The sequence below is a fragment of the Neolamprologus multifasciatus genome, chromosome 7 (genome assembly GCF_963576455.1).
Source record: "Neolamprologus multifasciatus chromosome 7, fNeoMul1.2, whole genome shotgun sequence".
Taxonomy (NCBI): Eukaryota; Metazoa; Chordata; class Actinopteri; order Cichliformes; family Cichlidae; genus Neolamprologus; species Neolamprologus multifasciatus.
In genome coordinates, this window is record NC_140445.1 from 60,999,505 (window position 1) to 61,017,667 (window position 18,163).

At 40.7% G+C, this 18,163-nt stretch overlaps 1 protein-coding gene across 3 annotated transcripts in view; it reads right to left on the reverse strand.

The window, feature by feature from the left end:
* Positions 1-18,163, reverse strand: part of LOC146515775 (excitatory amino acid transporter 2-like) — a 28,748-nt gene that overhangs the window by 5,035 nt on the left and 5,550 nt on the right. The window contains exons 1-10 of one of the 3 annotated variants that reach the window (XM_085164798.1): positions 10,700-10,993; positions 8,235-8,374; positions 6,365-6,517; positions 5,864-6,114; positions 4,079-4,226; positions 3,339-3,465; positions 2,880-3,113; positions 2,597-2,791; positions 1,779-1,913; positions 1,378-1,642 (exon numbers count right to left, since the gene is read on the reverse strand). In XM_085164798.1, coding sequence (XP_085020924.1) covers positions 1,378-1,642; positions 1,779-1,913; positions 2,597-2,791; positions 2,880-3,113; positions 3,339-3,465; positions 4,079-4,226; positions 5,864-6,114; positions 6,365-6,517; positions 8,235-8,374; positions 10,700-10,737 — 1,686 coding nt within the window. In that variant the 5' untranslated portion in view covers positions 10,738-10,993. Of the gene's footprint in view, positions 1-1,377; positions 1,643-1,778; positions 1,914-2,596; positions 2,792-2,879; positions 3,114-3,338; positions 3,466-4,078; positions 4,227-5,863; positions 6,115-6,364; positions 6,518-8,234; positions 8,375-10,699; positions 10,994-18,163 lie in introns of those variants that run through there. The other 2 variants (XM_085164801.1, XM_085164800.1) reach the window with 2 other exon arrangements.

The window sequence follows — 18,163 nt, forward strand, 5'->3', positions numbered from 1 at the left end:
TCATGCATGCTCGTGGTAGTCCTAACATGAGTTAGACAGTTTCTTTTAATGACCTGGGAATGGACCACAAATTTATGATGAAAACCAACTTAAGAGGCAGTAAAAAAAAAAAAAAAGACAAATGAATACATTTTAAATTCAAAATATACAAATAACACAAAAAAGGAAAGAACACTACCAAATGAATGCATAGTTAGGTTTTAGCTATTCTGCAAGCATCTACGGCGTTTCATTGGACTTGAAATGGGTTAGAAATGTATGTGAGGCAAAGCAGAACAGAAAACAGGGAAAAGTGGTGTGGAAGGTACTGGAAGCAGCAAGGTTTTGTGTAACATTCATATGTAAGTGTCCATTAATAAAGCAAGTCTGAGAAAGGAGGATATAACTTTTTGCCATGGGCAGATTGCTTGTGCGACAGATTACCAGCGTTGCTAGGTAACGCCCTTCATCCTTTAATAAATGAATAGGCTCATCAGTAGACCTTTGCCGCCCATCTGTGTGTGTCAGAGAACAAGCATTATGAACTTACATGTAATATTCTAAAAGACTGGAATACATTCAGATATTAGATTTAAAATGTTTTACATTTCCGGAGCTCCTTCTCCCCTCTAGATTTCACAGAATATTTCTCACACTGGACAGAAATAGATGGTGTCAAAATGCAAAAAAAAAAAAAACCCTTGTAGGGAATGACTCACTGACAGTTTTGTAGTTGGTGTGTAGGGAATATATGAACTGCTAATTAGCTCTAGCACTTCCCTTTCTGTATCTTAAAATCCTACAGAAAATGGGAAACCTTTGGAAATGTTTCCATTTAACAGTTAAAATCTGCTGTATTCTAAGAAAAAGCAGAATACGCCACACTGGACAATAATTTGAACATAAGCAATATTTAAAATGATGTCAAAAGACATTTCTTTAAAGTGTTTATTAATACATGTATTCTGAAGTTTTGATAAAGGTGGCTGGTAAATAATTCCTCTGTGTCATAATGAGGATTATCTTGCGCTGCCTTTTGAACTGGAGCCGACCCCCAATTGGCTCCAGTAATCAGATTAAGCTAACTGTTGAGGGAGAGAAATTTGATCCTTTATTCATATGTACTGATGCTGAATAATATTTTGACATAAACTATAATTTTTTGTTGTTGTTTTTCAACAGCAAAGCTGCTATTCCATAGAAATGAACACATGCATACATCCAACTATTGTTCCATTGCTTTGCGTCTGAAATAAAATAACAGCGGGTGTATTTACAATGATGTAAACAAAGACGCAATGCTTAAAACTCAAACAGATTCAAGCAAGGTGCAGGGTGAGCATGCAACACGAGAGAGGGTTATATACAGGTCTCTATGTTTGTAAGCATTAAATGTACCTTGCATTCATCTACTACAACAGAATTGTTAGCAGTGGCGCTAGCAGTTGTGGTATCGGTAGCGGTTAAGACGCACTGGTTGGAATTATTTTCGTGGTGGTTCTTCATGTCATCGTAATAAGACTGGGTCTTTGTCATCATTTCGATGTCATCCGACTTTGCCATGTGTGCATCCAGCTCATCCAGCTCTGCCTTCGACATGTGGTACACGATGCCTGCACCGTAGGAGTCACCCACCACGTTCACTGAGGTCCTGAATCGATCACTGATGAGACACAAATCAGCATGAAAGATGGTTTTGCATGCTAGTAAAGGGTCTGCAAAACCCTAATACACAAGCAAAGGCAAAATTACCTTGTACAGTGTAACCACAATATAATTTTTTCTTTTATCAAACTCACAGCAGCCAGTCGACAGCAACCAGGAGACTGATATCTTGGGTTGGCAGGCCTACAGCAGTTAGGATCAGCAACATAGTCACCAGGCCAGCACTGGGAATACTGGCGGCCCCGACACTGGCCAAGGTAGCTGTCAGACTGGGTGAAGATATAGGAAAGCGGCACTCAATAACATTCTCCAAAACCACTTGCCTAACCTCATTCTTCACACCCTGATGCACTTCCCCAAACACCAATGAACATTACATCCTCTGCACCTCACAGTTAGCTGAGGCGCACCAGAGTAGGTTCTTCATCTTTATGAACAGAAGCTCACAGAGATGAAAGAGAGATTGGATGTTTAATTTGAAGGTCTATGGATTTATATCCAATAAAAATGTCAGAGCCAAGGTCATCTATCTGCAGATCACTGGATTATAAGAGTATTTTGGAAAGACTGTTACGATGAAAACAGCGAGCGACTGGTAATTCTTGCTTAGCTTCCTACTTAGCATGAGACAAGGGACTGGGGCATATGGCTGCTTCCTCTGGGTGCTTAATTATCTGTACTCTAAATTTCTTTTCAGCTCACCACTAAATGCCACAACACTTCTGCTGAGTTTGTCTTTATTATAATGATCTAACTGTGGGAGCTGCATTTATCTCAGTTTAAACAATTTAAACAGTGGGAACTGCAAGTCTTACTTTGGTGACTAAGAATAGCTTCAATGGAAGAACTGCACACATATGCAGCCATTCTGTAGGATTAAAACCCATTCTTATATATATGTAAGCTAGGATGGGATGTTAAATATTAAGTGCAAAGGCGTGTTTTTTCTGACCTGACAGTGATAATCTGACCAGGGTCAAGGTTGACACCGTTCATCTGGGCAATGAAAATGGCAGCCACAGCCTCATACAGAGCAGTTCCATCCATGTTGATGGTGGCACCGACTGGGAGCACAAAACGAGTGACTCTTTTGTCAATACCCAAATTCTCTTCCAGACAACGGAAGGTGACAGGTAGTGTACCAGCACTGGAGGGGAAAAGCAAAACAAGTTGGATTATAAATGTATAATAATTTGCACAAATATTAAGACAGCAATTCCTTTTCTGATGCTAACCTGGAGGCTGTCCCCAGAGCAGTAATCCAGGCCTGGAAGATGCCCAGGAAGAAGGTGAAGGGGTTTTTCCTGGTGATAGCGAAGTAAATGCTGGGGAGGAAAATTGCTCCGTGGATAATGAGGCCAATGATCACTGTCACCATGTACATACCCAGCTGCCTAGCCACGACCTCCAGATCCTTAATGGAAATGATCTTGCCACAAATCAAACAGGCAATACCAAAAGGAGAGTACCTGATGAGAAGAAAAAGTATATGTTTAATCATTTAGCGACATATTAATATAGTTAACCCTCATAAAATCTTCCTATTACAAGCAAGCTTTTGTCTTTTAAAGCGTTACAGTGACTTGACAAATAACTTGGAATGAACAACAAACACATTAAATTAAGTCATTTCTGATTCAAATGACTTAAATGAGTTTTAAAATGAGTCAATGGGAATCTTGAGTGACACTAACCACATGATCATGATGACAAGTTTCATCACAATCTCATTGAGGATATTGAAGAATTCAATCATGAGCCTGGCCTTCTCTCCCATCTTGCCCATGCAGATGCCAAATGCAATAAAGAAACCAATCAGACCTGTGACAAAAAATCATAAATGTGTCACATTTTGAATGCCACCAGTGCTGAAGGGTGAGATGTGTCCAGCATCAGGGAATTCTTATAAGATGATAGGGTTTCCATTTAAAAACCAATAGGCCTGTCCAGATATTTGCAACATTCAAAACCGATTCCCAGTCATGACTCTAGAGTATGACTGGAGTATCTGAAATACCTGAACATCTATTTTCCATGATATTAAATCAATATGGTGCCGAGGGAATTAATCGAAATGACTTTGATTATTCCCCGACTTGTTCTCTTTGCATTGTGGTTTTGATGGAAATGTCTCAACTGCAAAACATTCAGAACATTTCCATCAGGCAGCGATCTGTATTTCTGTGTATTGCGCTAGTTAGCAAATGCTGTGATGGTGATGGCTAAGCTGGCTAAGATGATGAATGTTCTCAACATGTATACATGTTCTGTTACCTGCTACCAGCTTAGCATTTGCATCTTAGCTTCATCATTGTCTTCATTTTAGCATGCTGATGTTAGCGCTTAGCACCAGTCGTAATATTGCTTAATGTTACTAGGCCACATACTGCAGCTATATTACTATGTGTTTTCAGTTGCAGTGAGTTTTACATACCCAAAACATTCATGCCACTTTTGAACTGCAGTGACTTTTTGATGACGTACTGAGGCTCCTTTGTAATGTTAGCCACTAGGCCCTCCATAGTGGTGGCATTGACATCCTCCTCAATAACCACCTCCACCTTCTTTGTGACTGTCTGAATCTGAAAGAAATTAAGCATTAAGCATAAATATTAATGACCTAATGCCATTTAAAATATTTTGCTTTAAGAATTCTTTTGTGGTATTAAAGGTAATGCACTGCAGTGGTTCTGAATCAGATCTCTCTAAAAGACTCCAGTTTGCTCGTGTAAATGGAGAGTCCTCTTCACACACTGAGGTTAACTATGGAGTTCCACAGGGTTCCATGCTAGGACCAATTCTGTTAACATTATACATGCTTCCCTTAGGCAGTATCATCAGAAGGCATTGGCAAACATTTTCACTACTATACAGATGATACTAAACTTTATCTGTCCATGAACATACACCATAACACACACCAGTTAGTTAAACTGCAGTTATGTCTTAAAGACAAACCCGCAGCAAGTGCTATCCAGAGTAAGAAAATTCTCATTCTGGATAGCATTACCTTGACCACCAATTCTTGGAATTGTTTTTTACCAGGATATTCAACGCGTACATTAAACAATTATGTAGGACTTTTTTTTCCACTTGAAGCATATCTCTAAAATTAGAAACATGTCTCAGAGTGATGTTGAAAAACTGTTCATTCATTTATTACTTCTAGGCTGGATTTGTTCATTATTATTCGAATGTCCTAAAAAAGCATTTAGTTGATCCAAAATGCTGCAACAAGAGTATTGACAGGGACTAGGAAGATATATAGCAACATATATATATAGCAAGATATATCTTCTACACTGACTGCTCTTCTTTGGCTCTCTGTTAAATCTAGAATCAGATTTAATATCTTTCTTATAATGTACAAGGTCTTGGATAATCAGGCCGCATCTTATCTTAATGACCTTATAGTACAATAACATCACATTAGAGCACTTTGCTCTAGACTGCAAGCCTACTAGTTGTTCCTTTAGTATTTGAAAGTAGAATGAGAAGTAAAGTCTTCACCTTTCAGGCCCCTCTTCTGTGGAATCAGCTCTAAATTTGGATTTAGCAGATAGACACTTTTCTTCTTTTAAGATAAGGCTTAAAACTTCTCATTTTGATAAAGTATATTTTTAGGGCTGGATCAGGAGACCCTGAATCCTCTAGCTCTAGGCTGCTGGGGGATTCCCATGATGTGTTTCTTCTTCACTAACCTTTTTCACTCACTATATGTTTATACACCACTCTGCATTTAATCATTAGTAATTAATTACTTATTAATCTCTGGCTCTCTTCCAACAGATGGCTGCCTCTCCCTGAGCCTGATTCTGCTTCTTCCTGTTAAAGGGTAGTTTTTTCTTCCCACTGTCCCCAAAGCGCTTGCTCGAGGAGGGGTTGCTTGGATTTTCTATGTTCCCTTTCTATTATTGAAAGCTATTTACTTCACAATATAATAGCATTGGGGCAACTGTTGTTTTGATTTGGCATTATATAAATAAAATTTGTATTGTGTGTGCAATTGTTTTGGTTTATCAGGCATCAACCCCTGTAGTTCTCTGTTGGTAGCCTCTTCCGAACACTTTATGAATGTAAGCCTACACATGTCCCAATACACAAGTTTATTTTCTATGACTTTGTGTAATATTCCCTAATAAGTGATGGGATGGCATTCATGTGTTCAGATATCTCACAAAGATTTTCAAACTGTGAATAAATCCTTTTAATCTGTTACCTGTTGGAAACAAGCCTGCACAAGATTCTCTGGGAAAAGGTTCCTGATCAGATCAAAGAAGGCATCCAGACTAGACACATCATCATTTTTCTCGCCCTCGCCAAGATTCTCCTTCAGTTTGGGGTTGCCAGGGTGGATGACTAACACCAGGATAACTCCCAGGATAGCAGCAATAATTGTGGTTGTCATGTAGTAGACCATAGCTCTGGTGCCCAGGCGACCGCTAGATTTGGCATCAAGACCGGCTAGACCTGCACCCAAAGCAAGCAAGATCATGTTTGCCTGTTAATTGCTAGGACGTATCCAATGGAAATGTTGACTCAATGCTGCAAGACATGAAGGCTGTGCTATGCAAAGACAATTAGTAAATTATATAAGGGTATTTTCTTATTGCATTATGACTTTTTCACCAAGTCTATTTTAGCGTATTAGAGCAGCAAAAGGCGTAAATCAGGAACTTAATATTCCTAATATATTTGAGTGTGATAAATTACACTGCACCTGTGATTAAACTGGAGATAATGAGTGGCAGAATCAACATCTTCAGCATCCTCATTAGGATGTCTCCAGGAAAAGCAATCACCATGACAATGTCTGGGTGGATTGGGGAAGCAACACGAAGCAGCATCCCTGATACAGCCCCCAAGATCACACCTGAAGTGCAACAAGAAAAATAAAAAGGTGTAAAATCCCAAAATATGAAATTGTGTGAGAGAAACAAAGTGAAATACAGAAACAAAGTGGCCAAGCCAAGCCAACTTTAAGTAAGTTAGATAGTACATGCAAATAAACCATAACAAAATGCTATGATTTTAATCATTTGCTACTTGAAAATAGTTTCAATTCAAACTATGAAATATGATTTGTTCTCAAAGACATCGTATTAACATCTTAGTAACATCTTAGCTTCCAGCCTTATAATTTCAGTTGTTTGGTGAGAAGGCATCTGCTGGATACTTAGGGAGGGCAGTGGGTTGTGAAGATAAAGTGCAAACCTGCTCACAGTGAGCAAAGCTCGTGGAGGATTAAGATCAGATTCCTTTGAAGCAGAGAGGGGGAGCAGCATGTCAGACTCACTGGTGAAGCATCTGTCATCTCAGCAAACTCTTTTTTTAAAAAGTATTTTTTCAAAAGCTTCAATAAATGATGGATAAAAAGATATGTTTCACTCTAATCTCAGGCACACATTTTGTCTCACTGAGGTACTTCGATTATTTTCACACTATCTTTTTTGTGTGTGCAACCTTACCTTTCCTCTGATCTCCACTCTTTAATAGCCTGAATATTGTGACATTTGAAAGATCATCTATTCTCAAACAAAATCGTTGTTGACCCTTAAAGCCACAGTGTCTCTTCTAACCAACAACTCTTTTCCTGCCACACACTGTTAAGTAAATCTGACCTCTGTATGCTTCCCCCCCCCCCCTCCCCTGCCTACCAGGCCTGGTGGTTGGCCTCTGTGTCTGTCTGTCTTAGGCCAGACAAAACTCCAACATCCTCCTGGGGCTGCACTTCCGCTGCCAAAGATAACACAGCCCAATATATTGTTTCATAACACAAACTGATCACAAGGCCTCCAGCGTTTTTTTATTTTGTTTTGTTTTTTTTAAACCTAAGTTGTCTTCAGCGCTTTAATCTATCCCCCAGTCCAGCAGCATCCTGTGGATTCTGCACACCCGATGGTTTTGGATGGCACTTGATTTCCTGTGCTTTCCCTTTGGAGCAATTGCAAGTTCCCTTTCAAGGTTTCATCTGCCAAGTGACAGATGATCAATGATCATGCTGGCTCACTTGCTATGTGAGCGTCCAGCCGGGTGCCATTGGATGTACACAGTACGCATGCTCACACAAGCCCACATCTATACAAGTGCAATGCAGTAAGAAACTGAATAAGTCAAATGTACACATATTTTTTAATTTACAGTTTAAAGAGTCCTGTAATTATAGACTGTATGACTGGGAGAGACGACATAAAAACAAACCATCAGAAAGAACTACAGCTTAAACAAATCTAATTTAAGATGTTTATTAAAAACATTTTTGCTTTGGACCCTAATCAGCCTGTGGTAAGATGACAGCACTTTTCATGCATCACCAGAGGCTGTTTGTATGTCCAGTACAGCACAGAGCTTTTGATAGCAACAGGTGGCACAGAATTGGGAAAGTTCAGAACACTCAGTCATCTTTCTGTCTGAGCACAGATGGCATCTCCTCCGCACATATAATTGAGCTAGCAAGTGGTAGTTAGTATCTGTGTTTAGCCCGCCTTGCTTTTTATTAGGCTCTCGAGATAAAAAAACAAACAAAAAAAACATAATAATAATAATAAAAAGTAATTGAAAGAAGAAAAATACAGTGTGAGGGGGCTTACCAAGGACAGTGAGAGTGAGAAGAAGGTTCTTGAACATTTTGGAGCAGATTAGGCCACATTTCGACTGGGGCCTGGCCTCAATGGGCTCCAGGTGACTCTCGTGCATCCTCACCTCCACTTGTTTAGGCATACTGTTGGCACTGTGATATGAAGAAAGAACAAGTGATATTTATTAAAATCAAAGCCATCAAGTCAGACAATGTAAAAAGTACACACTTGACCACAGAACATTTTTGATGTCCATGCTGTGGCGATCATGCTGTGGTCATATTCTGTCATGTGACAGTCACTGTGAGAAAGAGGACTCTGTTGATTCCACAACAACATACAGGAGCCTTTGAAAACTGTTTATAGCTCAAATCAAAACACTGTGTGATGAAAAATGTTTAGCATTCAAGCATTGCCAAGCTGTCACTCGAACACTGTTTGTTCACGGTTAAGAGAGCATTCCAAAAGATGCAAGCTGACTACAAGCTGCTGCTTCTGAAATCACAGTCCGTTGGGGTATCTCATCTCAGTTTACTGAAGGGCGATTGTGTAGCCCCAATTTTCTCAGAGCAGACTTTTGTTCGATTTTTGCTGAAACTGTGAAACTTTTTTTCTGATAAAATAAAATAAATTGTGGAAAATGTTGACTTTTCAGGAATTGTTACAATGCACAGATTAAACAGAGCCTTAATTTTACAATGTTGTTGCACTGGAAAAAAAGAGTACAAGACCAAAAAATGCCTAACCATCAAATAATATATCTGCTTAGACTTGATCTTTCTATCTCTCAGTTATCATTTCAGTTTCACATTCACAGGTAATGCTTTGAGAGCAGCTTTGTGTTGAATAAAACACAATTTTCCATAATGAGCAGCCCAGAGTAGCTGTCTGTAGTCCCACTGAGGTGTTAATGCATTTGTTTAATGAGAAGGGAGCCAGCTGTGTCTGTCATGTGACAGTTAGGCATGTGTTTAAAACATGTCAGAAAAGAGAAAATAACAGGCACTATAGCTTTATGCTAATCCCTCAGCATCAAGTTAAAGAAAAAATATACACAATTAACTTGCTTGGCTTGATATATCTTTTGTCTGCTTATGGACTTTGTTGCTATTCAATGAGCCCATTACAAATGCTGGTGTGATGGATAACCAAGAGCAGAACAAATGAAATAAAGTGACCCTCACCTTCCCCCTTGCCGTGGGGTTCACAGTCTAAAAAACCCCAATGGAAGCTTCAGTGGTGAAGATTGTGTTATTTGGAAATATTAATGATGATGTCAAGTATTTTTTTTCTTTCTTTGTCAAAGCTAAAGCTTTTACCAAATGCAACAGAGAGCTTGAATCAAGAGGTTGTTTTGGGATGATTTTTTAGATTTTAGTTTTTTGTGCATGCATACAATTCCACATAAAACACACACTTTCTAAGTTACACGCACCTCCCCCATTGTGTGTGCATTGTGACGTTGAAAGACTATAACAAGACCACCTGGTCACCTTCCAGGCACACAGATGGATGATTCCTAGCTCCTCTTATTAATTTCTATGTGTGAAATACAGAAAATGCATGCAAACAGCAGGCAAATAGCAGCCACATTGCACTCTATCTTGGTGTGATTTCATACTTTAGATAAAAACTCAAGGAATTCATAAAACCCCAGAAATTAAAAAATTACCATTATATAAAAACCCTATTCCACGGGAGTGATGAGTGCTGCTAATTGAATGTCCCCCTTTTTCTCTCCCTTTCGTTATTTTTAGCACTATGAGAGGAAGCAGGCGATACTCTCTCATTAACACTTCTCACCAAGTCAGAGACAAATGAGAGAGCAGGTTTGTGTGACCCAGTGATGGATGAATGTGAAAAAAATATAGCTAAGAGTTACAGCCACTGCAGCAGCTGCATTATTTATTATCAATTTGCACCAGGAGGAAACAGCAAGGTGTTTTTGTGTTATAGAGTCATTTTGTTTGATGCAACATTCTTCTTGTTATTAACATTTCATGAGCTTCGAATTAATTACTGTGCCCTAACAAATAATTCTGAGAAGCTTCACACTTAAGTCCACAATCAGATGGGACTGGGCATCTTGTTTTAGGAAGTGTAAATGTTAAAAAGTTACTTTTGTTTCAGTATAATCAGATTTTACTAAATGTTCAGTACAAAACCATATTTCAGACCTTCAGACCTGTACAAGCCCACACACCCACAAACAGCTTCTTCCTCTCAGTCACTAATGGGATCATGTTGTAAACCGGTTAATCTTGGCTGAGAGCTTAGTCAGATTAATTGCATTACAGGACTGTAAAGCCATGAAGAGTTACTGGAGTTGTGAATAAAATGAAAACTATAAAACTATATTTTTTTCATTGTGTATAAAAACAAAACTTAAAAATCAATAAGTGGCTGGAGTAAAAAAAAGAGAAAAAAAGTAAAAGGAGTAAATATTTATGATATGAATGGAAATACATAGTACTTACTTCATTTCTGGGGGAGTTGAGGTAAGTGCTATATACATTGACCAGGATCAAATCTCCAGTCTTTGGTATTTAAGAGGGAGTCGGCACAAGAAAGTGTTAGCAGGCGTGCAAGTGCTCCATCCAAATATGTTGCCTGATGTCAGCAGATAAGATCCCAGGTACAGCCGGTGGCTAAAAACACCTCTGCTCTGCTGACGGCAACCTGCTTTCAGCTGTCCACAAACTCCTCCGCAGCATCCAGAGAGGAGCGAGTCAACACGGTCCAGACGACAGACTTAATCACAGACACAGCAACCTGAATGGCCCCATCCTGATGTCTGCTACATCCCCCACCCCCCTCCACCACCACACCTCCTACCCCTTGACTCCACTGCCACCAACACCCACGGCCAGCTACTCACGAATCTCACACGTGCACACATATCATACGCAGACGCACAGCCAACAAACCTAAAAGTAAATAAATAACTAAGAAGAAGAAATGGAGGGAGGAGCTAGTATCAGAGCCTATGTTTCAAATCCCTCAGGGTCTTTAACAGTCCCTGAACACTGTAATCCCCACAGAGAGCATGCTTCTAGACACATCCAAGTACCATGGATAGTGCATGACAGGCTAGACTGCTGGAGATGAGCATGATCATGCTGGCGCAATATAATAGTGCTTTGTAAGTAAGCCTTTTGTGGGAAAAGATGATTAAAGAATAAACAATTAACATACATAATTCTGCTGTTTAGAGGTTTGAGGACATCCAGATGGATATGTGGTTCACCACATTATACACTGGTTACTTTATCTATCTATCTATCTATCTATCTATCTATCTATCTATCTATCTATCTATCTATCTATCTATCTATCTATCTAGATTGACTATAGTCAATAAAACTCCAAACTGAACTCCAAAGCACAATTGACCTATGTGATTCATGTGAGGATGCTGTCACGCTGATTTCCCTCTAGTCTCCCAGCAGCATGAGACTTCACATGGCATTGAGCAGTATCACATTATTCTAATTAGGGAAATGTGTTGGAAAGCTATTTCCTCTTCAAACAAATGACCAGCTACACAACAAAAGCGAGAGGAATGCCATCTCTGTCTGTAAAAAGGTTGTGTCATGAGAAATCACTCATCCTAAATCCCTTAACATGTCATCCTTATTCAAAGCGCTCTCCCGGGAAAAGAGTGCAGTTTCGGGATGAGAGCAAGGGGCTAGGACAGAGAAGAAGGGGTTACAAGGGGGAGTAAGAGGGACACTAGGGGAGAAGGGGGTACTGGGGTCGCACCAGCACTTCTCAGCCAAAAGAGGGGCCTGTGAGGGGAAGGCCGAGGCAGCCATCCCCGCTTTTGGCTGGTACCATGTGAAGCTCTCTGCTTCCTCTCTCTTCCTTCTGAGGGGCTTTGTTTCACACGCAAACAGTGGCAGCGGCCCCAACTCGTCCGGCCAAGCGCTGCATCCAAACTGGCAGGAGCAAGAAAAGGAGGGGGGGGGATTCAGATGAGAGGGGGTGCAAGGGTATAGCAAGAGGGGAGTGCAGTGGGCATGTCCAGAATGCCAGTTCTTTCAGGCCACTGATGTCATGCCTGTGCCCACCGTGGGAGAGCAGCGGAGGGACCAAGGCGCCCCTTTCTCTTGCCCCCCTCCACAGTCTCTTTTTCCAGGATGAATGAATCTTTCAGAAGCAGCAGCTCATTGTGTCCCATAATCGACGGCGATTATCCCAATTTTATGCAGCCTTCCCAGTGCGAGGAGGTTCCCTGAGCGCTGGCATTGAGGGCTGCTGAGATGCTGCAAGGACCACGAGGGGTTGTCCTGGCAACACTCTGTGGTTTAGAGAAGAGGATGAAGGGGAAGGAGGAAGCTCACAGCCACACACATACATAGCATACAAACACACAGCCTGCACAAACACCCTATAAAGAGAATGTATGGCTCAAAAGATTGAAGTTTTATCTTTATCTCATAAAAGAAAATTCATTCAAATGCATGCATTCAAAAAAAATGTAAACAAACTTCATGAGGCGTTTTGTGCTGCTTCATCATTTTTAAGCTACTGTGGTAAGTGTGGACATATGGTGCCAGTCATAAAATATGTCTAGAAGTTTGCTACTGGTCAAATCCAGGCTGTTATCATCCATGTGATAGCACAGACGGCCCATTATACACGTTTCCCACTGGTCTCTCGAGGAGCCCGATCCCCGTTCTCTTGATTGGTGCATCACAATATGTTGTGATATAAAGGCAACTGGAGCAGGGCCAGGCTCCGGATATATCTGCTCCCTTTGGGCCTCACAGTCACTTGCATTACAGTGGGAAGAAATGAGCTCACACATACTGGCTGCCTAGGAGCTGTGACCACCACCAGCCCCTCAAAAGGAAGCTCTCAGCAAACACTCCAGGTTGTGCTGTGCATAAGAAGAGGGAGATCATTTCCAGGACTCTAAAGAAAAAAAGGCTTTATCACACTGCACCTCTAGATTATGCATCCCTACATGGTTGGGATTAATATGTTTAGGGACAGGTATTGATAGAGATGTCCACAGAGGGAAAAGTAATCAAGTGGACGTTCCAATAAAACAATACTGATGCAAAACTGCATGTGTTAAATATCAAATCCCAAATCACAACTGACACTGTGCTTTCCTTCCGCAGACAGTATGCTATTCTCCAACAAATAAACATTTTTAAAGATTATGTATTTTCTGCATAATATCTTTATACATTGTCTTTTCACATATTTGTGTCTCAGCTGTTTCTGAATGTTGTTTTCCAAAGCATGCTACACCTCTGACATTCCCATTTTAGTGTTGGTGATCCTAAATTTTCTCAATTCTGTTAATTTAAGAGAGTAGGTGTGCAGTCACTCAGTGGGACACTTAAAAAGTTGTGTTAGGCTTATTCAAAGTTAACCCTGCAGTGAGCTTGTAGTCACAAGAAAGACACAAAGGTATGTGAACATGAATAAAATATATTTATGCTGAAATTCATCAAAGTCACTAATCACTAACTGGAAAGCAGGTGACGTGTTCGAAAGGAAATTCTGAGGAAACTTTTCTGCAATTGTGAAGTTTTACTCACAGTCAAATAAGAGAAAAGCAACAGAAATTTAAAGCGTGTTGTTATCAATACAGTGCTGCAGATCTGGTGACAATAACAGGGGTATCCTTAAAAACATATGGGCATCCTGCCTTTGTAGGCCTAAGCACTGGTATTCAGTACCACGGTCAGTGACCCAGCCTCTGGTCTTAGCACAGATCTCCCAAATACTGACAGACTACCATGTACTTACCACAGCTGACCCTGAGATTGTCACATACTGAAACTATAAGGAGCTCAAAAAAGTCATACTTGTCATAATTGTACCAATTTTTTTACATGAATTCACAGACTGTCAGTTTTGTCTTTCAGGGCTTCCAACAAATACAGTGATGACTCTCCTCTTCAATGAATGTCCTTCCTGAGAGAGAAAATTCTCAATTTCTTGTATTCAACAGCTGTAAGACAAATTTTCTCTTTTCAAATTTCCCATTTTTCTCATTATATTTTAAAATCACAGTGTATCGCCATCTTGGCAGTGCATAAAGGAGCATTCCCTAAGGTTTCCTTTTGTTTAGCACAACTCTGTGTCCATAATGAGGCAGTCATTAGAGAGTCTCTGAGAATCCCGAAGCTTGTGTTGGAGTCTCTATAGATCGCACATGTGAAAAAGTCCCACTGTAATTAAGTCCTAACGGCCCATTATGCAGGATCATGGTTGTCACAGAAATGAATGAGGTGACTTCAATTCATCCGGATAATATCTGACAGGGAATTTATCTATTGGTGGTATCTATTTCACCACAACCTCTTTACTGCTGGAGCTACAGGACACGTAGTGACACCCCAGAGTATGTTGGATTATTTTTATTACTTAAAAAGGCCAAACATCAAACAGCTATTCTCAAACCTCTCACATTCATAACCCAAGTCTCAGTTTTTATGACTCACATTCTTCTTAGACTCTTAACTGTGAACATTTCAGCTATGTAGTGACCGCTCCTTCAGTACCAGCTATCCAACTCGCCAACTCTTTTCTAAGTTCACAAAAACAAAGAGTCACCTGAGATGCTCTCACTCTACCGCTCCAAACCTCCCTGGCAGACGATGGGTTACACACATTTCCCGCCTCCTAAGAGTGTTTCTGTGTTCATGCTGTATATGAAGTGAGGCTACAGCACTATCATTAGCAGAGGCGCATCTGTTTAACAGAACATCCCATTTTTCAACACGCAGCTTTTCATGCCGTTGGTCCGATCCCCACCGGAGCTCATTAAATGAGCCAGTAAGGCAGGACAACCCCACCCCCTACTACAAACGCCGCTATAATATACCCGCTACATGGCTGAGAGGCAGATGACAGGGAAGAGGGGAGGGGTTAAATGGCAAGAATGCCACATCGAGATGGATCCATAACAATGCAGTGGGGGAAGGGCGAGGGAACGGGGGGGCGTCACTGATGGAGGTGAGGATGGAGACAAAGGAATGGCAAGCGAATAAGAAAACAGCAAAGGTGAAGGGGAGAGTAATCACTTGAAGAGCAGCATGTCTCCACATTTACTGCAAGCAAGGGGCTTTTTTGTTAGCACGTTATCTGTGGACACATGACGAGCTGACATCTGTGTTAGGCAGCTGGCCCTGTGAAATTGGATTACTGCGCAAATCATGTTTCATACATCACTAGACTCACCTGACACACTCTGAAATTGAAATGAATTAAAATGACAGGATGCGCTTAAAATTGTTTTTGAATATGGAATGCCATTGTCAACAATGAAAACATCTGCTGGTCATGTTCCATGAATCAAAGGCTGGGTGAGGGGGGTTAAAGTCCGGGTCTGGATTTGCCAATAAGAGGACAAAGGAGGATGGATGTTCTCTCACTAATTAAACAGTGCAGCCTATAGGGACTGAGCATAGGCTGAAACAGTAGCCATTACCCTGATTTCCCCACACCACCCTGCAGCGTTGCCTGAAAGGGCATGCCTGCACACATACAGCTCATTACATCATCCAGCTCAGCCAAGATACCACGTGCACATTTTGTACCTACGCTAGCATATGACTCAGTCCTAAACACAAATATTTTGTGTAGATTTTTATATGTTATATGAATTCATTTAAATAAGAAGCAAAGTCTGGTTAAAATTTTACAAGTCTATATTAAATTTTGCTCAAAAACAGCACGGAAATCATTTTATCCTCTAACAGTAAGATAATAATACCGCAGGTATTGAAACCAGTGCCGAGTATCTGTGCAACCAAATGAAATGCTTGTACTTCTTGGATATGTGCCATATGTTATCTGCATATAAAACTTGAAATAGATGTATGTACACATGGCCATTCTATGTTTGTGTGTGTCCTGAAGAAAATGGACAACATCAGGGACACAATATGGAAGCGTATCAGGAGAGCAGGGAAGTGTAACCGAGCTGTCAGCTGCTCACTTTCAGTGTCTCAGCGTATATCTGTTTTCCTGTTCATCGCTCTCTGTCTCTACCTAAGTTTCTCTCGTCTTTTCTTCCTCACACACATACAAGATACTGATACAGTACGGGATATTTTCAGCCAAGGCAGATTATCTTGAGCTTTTTTTTGGTCCTGATTCCATGAACTGGAGTATTTTAGGTCTTTTTTGAAATAAACAGAATTTTACAAATTTACAATTACTAAAGATAAAGAAGCTCTTTACTATCGCTATTCTTTCAGAGCCATGTCTTTGAATCTGAAAAGCAGGAGCTAGCTGTTGCTTACTACTAACACTTTTACACATGAGGCCACATGGAGTCTCCTGCTACTCTTTGGTTCATCTTTTTTCCTTTAAAGTCATGCACACTTTGTCAAACTTATGTAAATATTTCTTCAGTCACAGGCAGCAAAGGAATGCCGTAGAGGGTGAGCACTCTCTCATAGACTTTTTCCACAACCTAATTATTGAAGCCAGCATATAGTGACAGTCAATCATTATCATGAATATCAGGCAAAATAATTTTCAGCAATTTTCCACTGTCATAAATCCCACGTGCATAAAAATCGTAGCATGCGAGAAGATCGTAAACTTGCTTTGGATTTCAGGACGAGGAAACAAGGATTCCCAAAGATGTCAGTGGGAATGTACCAACAGGTCTGTGTAATCCATAAATGTTACATGGTAGACGTTGATTTCAGGTTATATGTGTAGATATCTAGGCGACTGTATAGATAGATAGATAGATAGATAGATAGATAGATAGAATGATAGAATGATAGATAGATAGATAGATAGATAGATAGATAGATAGATAGATAGATAGATAGATAGATAGATAGATAGATAGATAGATAGATAGATAGATAGAGCTCCTAATTAACCGGTGCATAATGTGGTGAGCCAAACGCTGCTAACAAAACCCTCTCTGTGTTCATCGGCCATTGAGGCAATCCGCTCTTGGAACACGCCAACCCTACTAGAATAATGGGCCACTTTACAGGCCTCCAAGTTAGTTCACAGAATATAGAGCTGGGAAACCGCTCGCACAGGGTTCATGGGGAGGAGGGAAAACTTAATTGTTGCCTCCATTTTTGTTTTTTCATTCCCCCCACCCTCTCTTTCTCCTCTCTTAGTTCTGAAAAGGGGGCTGACAAACAGGCAATGAACACAATTGTTGTGTGTTCCGCTGGACAAGTGGGTGAGGTAAACAAAACTAGACTGTAGGGTCTATCGACTGGAGCTTGTCAAGATGGGATAGGCTGAGCAGTGGGGAGCAGCACACATGCAGAGGAAGGATTGGTCAGGGAGCTGTGTAAGTAGGAGGGGTGAGGGCCACTGCCAGGTCTGGGGGGGAGTTAGGTAGAAAGGGTGAGAGTAAAGGGTCCTGAGGGAATCAGGAGAGAGAGAGCAAAAAAAAGAAGGGGGGGGTTCCGGAAGAATTGGGGGGCGGAGATGGGTGCCGAGGTTACTCTTCTAAGTGTGGGTATTGTATTTAGTGCTGAAGTTCTCATGCATGTCTTGCTTCAGCTCCCTAAAATGTCCGAAAGTGATGGAGCTCGCTGCGATTAAGTAGACAAGTAGCAGCTCTGCTTTGCGCTCCCACAGCTCAGGCTATTTACATACTCAAGAGGAACATTAATGCCAGTCGATCCCCCAAGGCTGAACAAAGAAGCACACAAACCTGCCTCTGAGGCCCATTACGCACTTAATTGAGGATTTGTGGAATAGTAAAAAGGGGCAAAAGAAGAGGAAGGTGGGTGAGACTGGGAGGGGTAGTGGGTGAAATGGGCAATTAGACAATTTCTTTGTTGTTTTTGTGTTATTTTTATGTTTTCCCCCTTTGTGTTTTGTAAGATTTGATTTCCAAAACATGGATTTCAAGTATCAAACGTAGAAATGATAGGTAGACAAATGTAAACAGCAAAAGGAGCATCCAGTGGGATACGAGAGACTTT